This window comes from Colletotrichum gloeosporioides (assembly GCF_011800055.1).
Source record: "Colletotrichum gloeosporioides strain Lc1 chromosome Unknown consensus_51, whole genome shotgun sequence".
Classification (NCBI taxonomy): domain Eukaryota; kingdom Fungi; phylum Ascomycota; class Sordariomycetes; order Glomerellales; family Glomerellaceae; genus Colletotrichum; species Colletotrichum gloeosporioides.
This window is the reverse complement of record NW_025544696.1, coordinates 79,245-87,850: the sequence shown is the minus strand read 5'-3', so window position 1 is coordinate 87,850 and position 8,606 is coordinate 79,245. Positions and strand designations below refer to the sequence as shown.

General features: G+C 56.8%; 1 protein-coding gene across 1 annotated transcript; it reads left to right on the top strand.

The window, feature by feature from the left end:
• Nucleotides 1-4,850: 4,850 nt before the first annotated feature.
• GCG54_00007839 (Plasma membrane ATPase 2) lies at nucleotides 4,851-8,191 on the top strand (the record flags this gene model as incomplete). The annotated part of the gene is made up of 5 exons (XM_045407816.1): nucleotides 4,851-5,032; nucleotides 5,097-5,395; nucleotides 5,495-5,718; nucleotides 5,793-7,511; nucleotides 7,565-8,191. 5 exons carry the CDS (start codon nucleotides 4,851-4,853, stop codon nucleotides 8,189-8,191), a joined length of 3,051 nt encoding a protein of 1,016 aa, XP_045263205.1.
• Nucleotides 8,192-8,606: the final 415 nt, after the last annotated feature.

The following is an 8,606-nucleotide window of genomic DNA, read 5'->3' as shown; positions in this document are numbered from 1 at the left end:
TGTCCAAAAGCTTCTACCATCCCTGGACGTTGGCCCCCATTCGTCTCTTCCCTGGTTGTTTGATCTCTCCCACTGTTTCAACTCGACCAAGACAATCCCACGCAACGCAACGCAACGCAGTCGCAGTCGCAGTCGCAGTGAGAGGACATGAGAAGAAGAAAAATTCAAGACCTGAAGAACCAACAAGTACCGACAATGCGTGGCTCATCCCTGCAAGACATCGACACTTCGCGCCCCAACAGAACCGTTAAAACGACGCGACGCAAAGAAAAAAGACAGGCATGCTGCTCCATGAGTTCCATGGCATTGGCAGGCAGGCAGAGGCAAGCATTTTGCAGGTCCGCAAAATTGCCGTGTTTGTTCGCGCGTTCCCTTCTTTTTCCCACCGAACCCCCATCTTTGGCCCATCCCACGCCGCCCACACGGCTCCTGCACCGAGTCTGCGGGACTTTCACCGAACAATGGATGGATGGGATTGCTTGTTCCAGGTTCGCCTTGGGGCGAATCCCCGACTGCCTCTCTCTCTTGGCCCTGGCCTTGGCTGAAGCTCGTCCGGCTGTCATCGTGTCTGTTCTCCCGCGTCGTGTCCTCTGATACCGACTCTGGCAAAGATTGGCTGTACAACTCACAACTCAGACGTAAGACTTGTCGTGCTCAGCCCGTGGCTCATCCTCTGGCACTCCTGTGCAGGAAGAGAAAAAGAGAGAGAAAAAGGAACATGCACCACATGCACGCACATCATCTGTATCGTATCCTCCCAACTTCCAGCGTCCGCGCCTCAAAGCCATGACGACCACCGCCAACTCTGCCACCCTCCAACTCAGATAGCATGCAGGTCCAGCACATCAAATCTTTTCACAGCCCTCAACTCTGTCTGTCTCTGCCTCACTTCCTCTCCCGCTGCGAGGTCGGACGAAATGGCAGGATCCTGACTGGCTGCTGAGGAAACATACATGCAGAACCCGTATGTATGCCCACCCACCCATTCCATCCATAACCCTTAGCCTGCGCGCTACTCGCAGCACGTCAACCCCACGGCACTGAAAGCTCCATGCCCCCTGCTCGATCGAGGGGGGGATTGATGGGGATCGTGGTGGGTTCCCTGGGGCTCTGCAGGGGGCCTGCCCATAGCAAGGACCCTCCTCGTTAGCTCTGGGCCAGGAGCTCCCTTTCTCCTTTCGGCCTGCCGCTCCCTTATCGTGACAGGCATTACCTTGGCGCCGTCCATGAAGCCCAGCAATGCAGCGCGAACGGTTTCCCCTACGATGCCAGCTTCCTTGTGCCCTGAGTCGAGTCGCCTCGAGTCGCCGTCGTCGCTCCCGCCGCGCTATCTCGCTGTGCCAAGTTGTGCATGGCGGAGTGAGCGCGACTTTCTTATGGTGGTTCAATTACGACAGATTTGCAGGATCACCCAACGGAGCCCTTGCAGAGGAGAGAGGTGTGCTCGTGTCGCGGCGCCGAGATGACGCTCGCCAAACCCGCGCATATGCCACGTCGGCGTCTTTCTCGTCGGTCAGTCCCTTTCACTTTTTCACTGACTAGATGCACAATTTGTTCCGTCCAAGGTGGCCGTTGACACGGTGTACGCCGCGTACGGCCCGGCCGATATGCTGTTCGCTGTTCACTAGTCGTTGTCGTTGCTTGCTCGCTCGCTCGCTCGCTCGCCACTCCCCAAGCACCCAAACAGCCTTCATCCATCATCCATCGTCAAATCTCGCCTCCGACTTCCATGCCCGCTTCTCCGTGCCGAGTTGCGGTGCGCTTCCACACACCCCCAATGGACATAACCAAGAAAAAAAAAGTCACCAGGCGGGATGATGGACATGACGACCTGGAAAGGGCATAGACCATGTGGCACTTGATCGTCCATCAGTCATTCACTCATCTACATGAGTTTGGTAGTTGAAATTGCCCCAACAATGCATGAATTACACTACCGCGGCGAGCGCGAGCTGAGGTGGTCGATGACAGAATCGCAAGTGCTGGCAGTCTGCCTTGCTTTCTTGGCCCGCTTTGCACATCGCGGAGGTTTCCTCGGTTTCTCGACGCTGATTCAGTGCCCCCGTCTAATGCCCGAACACCGGGCATCGTCCCGGGGACCTTCAAGGAATCCAAGGCGCTCCTCCCCCATATTGGCGATTTTGGATGGGGCATTGATGGACGAGGAGAAGCCAGCCGTTGGTGCTAAAATTGCCGATATGCTCTGCTTTGGCTATTCCAGGAAACCCAACCGTTTGACGACGCAGTCGCACTTGATCCGAGATGGGTTTTGGCTTGGCCGGGGAAAGGGCTTGGCAGGTTTCTCCCCGGGGCTGTTTAAGGAATTTTGGGTTAAACATGACTACGGGCCTAGCAAGAAACGGCGGCAGTCAGTGGGAGAGTGGCAGTGACAGTGGCGGCAGCAGCAGCATCAGCAGCATCAGCAGCATCAGAGAGTTACGGCTGTACAGGCTCGACAGCCTCAGCCAAGACCCCCGTCGCGAAAAGGCAGATCGTTGACCGCAAAGAGACGCTCAGAAAGACTGAGAGAGAGGCAGGAGTGTTTCCAAGGAAAGACTTGGCGATGAGCTCGGGCTTCCTGCTGCAACCCTGCATGGCCATGGACTGTTGCTATCTATACCGACGACCTTGTCTTGACTTGTGTGACGCGGGACATGGCCGTGTAGTTTGACGTCGAGACGCGGTAGATGGCAGACGACACCTCTCGAGTGAGACACTCTGGATAGTGTCTCTTCTTTTCGCCGCCGCGCTCTATTCCGGGGGTCGCATTTCTTGGCGCGCCTCTCAGGGCCAAGAAGATGTGTGGCCGCGTTCTACGGCAAGACGTGGACATGACAATTCAGGGCTTGGCGGCAGAGGCTCTGTTTTTTTTCCCTCTGCTGAGGAGAGGAGATCCTGGTGTGCATCTTTCCGAGTTGATACGTGCGGACGGGCACTGTACTGGCAGCAAGCAGGCCTGGCGGCGGAAGTTGTACGGACATGAGATGTGCAGTGCATGCCTGCAGATGCAGATGGATGCAGATGCAGCAGCAAGATGCATATCCATGTCTCCATTGCCCCCATTGTGTGTCTCCATTCTGTGCTGAACGCCTCCATATCCACCGCAGAAACAGTACGTACCCTCTGGACGGATACTCCATAGGCAGTGGTGACTAGTCAAAAGAGAGCGGTCCAGCAATTCTGCACCAAGATAAGCATCACGTGACGTGGGTTTCGGAGCTGAAACTGTCGCGTCCAAGGGGCCGGACGAGGGAGTGGGAGGGTGGAAGGGGCCATGGGGGGCGGCCCAGGGTGGAGGGGACCAGGTCCCAGATGGTCAAACGTCTCTTCTCTCCACGGAACATGTCCTTGACCAGGGGGGGGTGTCCGGGTCCGCGCTCAACCTGGCCTAGTACGTAGTCTTTCTTCGCAGCAACAACGGGGACTCTCGATGAAAGACTGGAGTCTTTTTGTTCTTTTCAACGACCACTTGCGCGGGGGGCTGGCCCGTGTCGAGGTACGGATCCAATACCACACTTGTTCGACGAAATCTCGGAGTTGTGTCTGTGTCAAGTCCTCCTCTTTTTTTTTTTTCTCCATACTCTCCCATACCGTACTCCATATGCCTGGTCTCCTCTCTTCTCGCTCTCTCGCTATTGCTGGGCCGGCTGGCTGGCTGGCGGGCTCCAGGCTCGGCTCCAGGCTCCTCCCACTGTTTCTTTCATTGAATTGAAAGGGCCCTTACCCGTTCAAGGTACACTCATACTACCACTGAGGCATTTTATTTCCCGTACTCAGAGACCAACACACTACCCACAACTCCACGCTCTCTTCCCGCACATCGTCAAGTCACTTCAGAGTTCTTCCTCGAAACGCACGACTCAAGCTGGCTTCCCCTTGTTGTCAGGACCGCATCCTCACATCCTGGCAGATGAGACAGCGAGTTGTCTCTGTCTTGATAGGTCGGCCCGTCTAATGGGGCCTGGCAAATTTGCGCTAGAATTGGCCATCTCTTCCAAAGAAGCAGGTCGGCTATTGCTTGCCTTGCCTTGCCTTGCCTCGCCTTTACCTCGCTCTTCCTTGCCCGGCGGTTCCTCTCTTCTGCCGTGGTGGATGGCTCGAAAGCTCGTACTGTGAAGGGACCGCTACCTTGTACGCAGTGCTGCTCCGTCTCTCACCCTTCACACCGTCCCATCTTCTGCCGTCCGTCTATACGTACTGCCTGCTGCTGGTGGCTGCTACTCACTGCTGCTGCTGCTCACTGTGCTGCTGTCCCGTCGTCGCTGATTGCTCGAAATAGCATCGATGTCGCCCGGTCACAGTGTGTGGAGTTTTCCCTCACCCGCATCTGTTTTGATGCTTGCAACTTCTTGGCGTTGATCCGAGCAAGACGGGGTACGCAGCTACACGCCGGTCCCTTGCTCACACGCCGCCGCGGTATCTCTCGTGTCTCTGGCTGGAGTCTGGCCGCCTTGCCTTGCCTCCATCTGGGCTGGCCTCTACTCGTGTACATACACACTCATACGCGAGTGTGTGTGTGCCGTCAGTCCTGTGCTTGCCGCGAGTTATGCTCAGTCTGCCTTCCCGGCATACCTTGGTCCCATCTTCTTCTTTTTTTGTGCGCATCCGCGGAAGTCCTCACCCACTCACCCCGTCCGGCCTCGCCGTTTGACAGATAATATAATATGCCCTTCCTCCCACCGTGATTCATGTCTTCCTAACTCAGCCTTTTCACCTCTTCACCCTTCCGTCACTCCTTCCCCCCCTTCTTTGAACCCCTCCTACCCTCAATCTCGACCTGTCCTGCTTGCGTACTCTTGTTGGCTAGTTGGCTCGTGTTGGCTACAGCTGGACTGTAATCCCTCGTCACCATGGCTCCCTTCAAAATGGCCGGTCTAATCGGCAAGGGTGGCAACAAGCACTACCCTACGGCCATTAGCACCGAGGAGGACGACCAAGACCTGGAAACGGGCAACTTCCTCCAGGAACGCCAAAGGAACAACCGGGTTGAGGGTGCTCAGGGTGAAAACGGTTCTAACGAAGAATACAAGTCGTACGTCTTACACACCCAAAACCACCCAATGGCTACAGTATCACTAACTCTCAGCCCGCAACAGTCTCGTCCGCTACATCGACACATACCGTGATCCCAACGCGGAAGTTGAGGAGATTGAGGAGTCAGGCGCCTCAGCAAGCCACCCCTCATGGATGTTCTGGAAGAAGAAGGCCGACGGCACCAGCGGCCAGAGCGCCTTCGTCACGCCTGCCGACTGGCTCAACACCGACATGAAGACCGGTCTTGACCCGATGGAAGTCGAGCGTCGCAGGAAATACACTGGCTGGAACGAGCTTTCCACCGAGAAGGAGAACATGTTCCTCAAGTTCGTTGGTTTCTTCCGTGGTCCTATTCTCTACGGTAAGCTACTCCCAAAAGACGCTGTGGCCACGCCCGACTTTCACAGCCTGGCATTGCCGCATGAAACACCCCCGACCAAAGGCTAATTGTCCAATGCAGTCATGGAGGTCGCTGCCATCCTCGCCTTTGCTCTGCAAGATTGGCTCGACGCCGGTTTGATTGTGGCAATTCTCTTGCTCAACGCCGCTGTCGGTTGGTACCAGGAGAAGCAGGCTGCAGACGTCGTCGCCAGCTTGAAGGGTGACATCGCCATGAAGGCCCTTGTCATTCGCCAGGGAAGAGAAGAGGAGATCCGCGCCCGTGAGCTCGTGCCCGGTGACATTGTAAGTCGTCTCATCATCAGCCCCGCGGTTCTGGTTCGCGACAAAGTCAATTTGGCTAACACGGGACTTTTCAGATCGTCGTTGAGGAAGGCCACGTCGTCCCCGCCGATGCCCGCCTGATTTGCGACTATGAGAACCCCGCTGGATACTCCGCCTACAAGGCCGAACTCGAGGCCCAGGATGTCATGTCTCCCAACCGTGAGAAGTTCGACGAGGACGGCGAGGAGGGAACTCCCCAGCTCGGCCACGCCATCATCGCCGTCGACCAGTCTGCCATGACTGGTGAGTCTCTCGCCGTCGACAAGTTCATGACCGACACCGTCTACTACACCACCGGTTGCAAGCGCGGCAAGGCCTACTGTATCGTTACCCACGGCGCCCAGGCTTCCTTCGTCGGAAAGACCGCCTCTCTCGTTCAGGGTGCCCAGGACCAGGGCCACTTCAAGGCTGTCATGGACTCCATCGGTACTACGCTCCTCGTTCTCGTCGTCATCTTCATCCTCGCTTCCTGGGTTGGTGGTTTCTACCGCAACATCGAGGTCTCCGAGGAGGGCTCTTCCGTCAACCTGCTCCACTACGCTCTCATTCTCCTCATCATCGGTGTCCCCATCGGTCTGCCCTGCGTTACCACCACCACTCTCGCCGTCGGTGCCGCCTACCTCGCCGAGGAGAAGGCTATCGTTCAGAAGCTCACCGCTATCGAGTCCCTCGCTGGTGTCGACATTCTGTGCTCCGACAAGACCGGTACCCTCACTGCCAACCAGCTTTCCGTCCGCGAGCCTTTCGTCATGGAGGGTGTTGACATCAACTGGATGATGGCCGTCGCCGCTCTCGCTTCTTCCCACAACATCAAGGCTCTCGACCCCATCGACAAGATCACCGTCCTCACCCTCAAGCGCTACCCGAAGGCCAAGGAGCTCATCGCCGACGGCTGGAAGACCGAGAAGTTCACTCCCTTCGACCCCGTCTCCAAGCGCATCACCACCATCGCCACCCACCGTGGAGTCCGCTACACCTGCGCCAAGGGTGCCCCCAAGGCCGTCCTCGCTCTTACCGACTGCACCGAGGAGCAATCCGCTCTCTTCAAGGAGAAGGCCGCTGAGTTCGCCCGCCGTGGTTTCCGTTCCCTCGCCGTCGCCGTCAAGGAGGAGGATGGCCCCTGGGAGATGCTCGGCATGCTGTCCCTCTTCGACCCCCCTCGTTCCGACACCGGCCAGACCATTCTCGAGGCCCAGGCTCTCGGTCTTCAGGTCAAGATGCTTACTGGTGACGCCCACGCTATCGCCGTCGAAACCTGCCGCATGCTCCAGCTCGGCACCAAGGTCTACAACTCCGACAAGCTCCTCCACTCCGACATGGCCGGCACTTCCATCCACGATCTTTGCGAGCGCGCCGATGGTTTCGCTGAGGTTTTCCCCGAGCACAAGTACCAGGTCGTCGAGATGCTTCAGCAGCGTGGTCACTTGACTGCCATGACTGGTGACGGTGTTAACGATGCCCCCTCCCTGAAGAAGTCCGACTGCGGTATTGCTGTTGAGGGCGCCACCGAGGCTGCCCAGGCCGCCGCCGATATCGTCTTCCTCGCCCCTGGTCTCTCCACCATTGTCTCCGCCATCAAGCTCTCTCGCCAGATCTTCCAGCGCATGAAGGCCTACATCCAGTACCGTATCGCTCTTTGCTTGCATCTTGAGATCTACCTCGTCTCCTCCATGATCATCATCAACGAGACTGTTCGCGCCGACCTCATCGTCTTCCTCGCCCTCTTCGCCGATTTGGCCACCATCGCCGTTGCCGTAAGTTTACTCTCGCACTCTTTCACTACCGTTCAGTATCTAACATAGCACAGTACGACAATGCCCACTTCGAGAAGCGTCCCGTCGAGTGGCAGCTGCCCAAGATCTGGATCATCTCCATCGTCCTCGGTGCCCTCCTCGCCGGCGGTACCTGGGTCCTCCGCGGCACCATGTACCTCACCGACGGCGGTGTCATCCACGAGTACGGCTCCATCCAGGAGATCCTCTTCCTCGAGATCACCCTGACCCAGAACTGGCTCATCTTCGTCACCCGCGGCTTCGAGACCTTCCCCTCGTTCCAGCTCATCGGCGCCATCGCCGCCGTCGACGTCCTCGCCATCCTCTTCTGCGTCTTCGGCTGGTTCTCCGGCGGCCGCGGCGAGCCCGCCTCCCCGCCGTCGCTCAACCGCTTCCTGTCCGACAACGGCCGCACCGACTTCGTCACCGTCTGCGTCGTCTTCGTCTACTCCGTCGCCGTCACCATCGTCATGGCCCTGGTCTACTACATCATGACCAACATGCAGAGCCTCAACGACATGGGCCGCAAGAAGCGCAGCGTCACCGACACCATGATCGAGAACGTCCTCACTCAGCTGAGCAAGGTCGCCCTCGAGCACGAGAAGGACGACAAGGGCGAGAGGTTCTACATTGCCAACCGCACCGTTGTCGAGGAGGGTTAAACCGCATGATCTCGCAAATTAGAGTCAGCGTCAGAAGAGCGTGCGAAAAGACATGACTTCATCAAGAGCGTCTTTTTTCCCAACCACAGCATTCTGCCATTATTTTTTCTTTTTAACTTGGGTTCAAAAAAACATCTTTTTCGTCACATCATAGAGAAGAAGAAGAAAAGGTTCAAAGGGGTGGAAAGGGGGTTTACTAGATGACGCGCTTTCGGTAATACTGCGTACATCACAACTGTCACTAATGGCCCCCGATTTTTTCTAATTGTAACAAAAGACCATTGTTCTGGCGTTGGTCGGGTCGGTCGGATAATCGAATCAAATTTTTCTATGTTCTAAACAAACATACCTGCTCCCTCTTACATCGTGACTTTGTGACTTGACTACTGGTTTTCAGACTAACACATTGCAACCA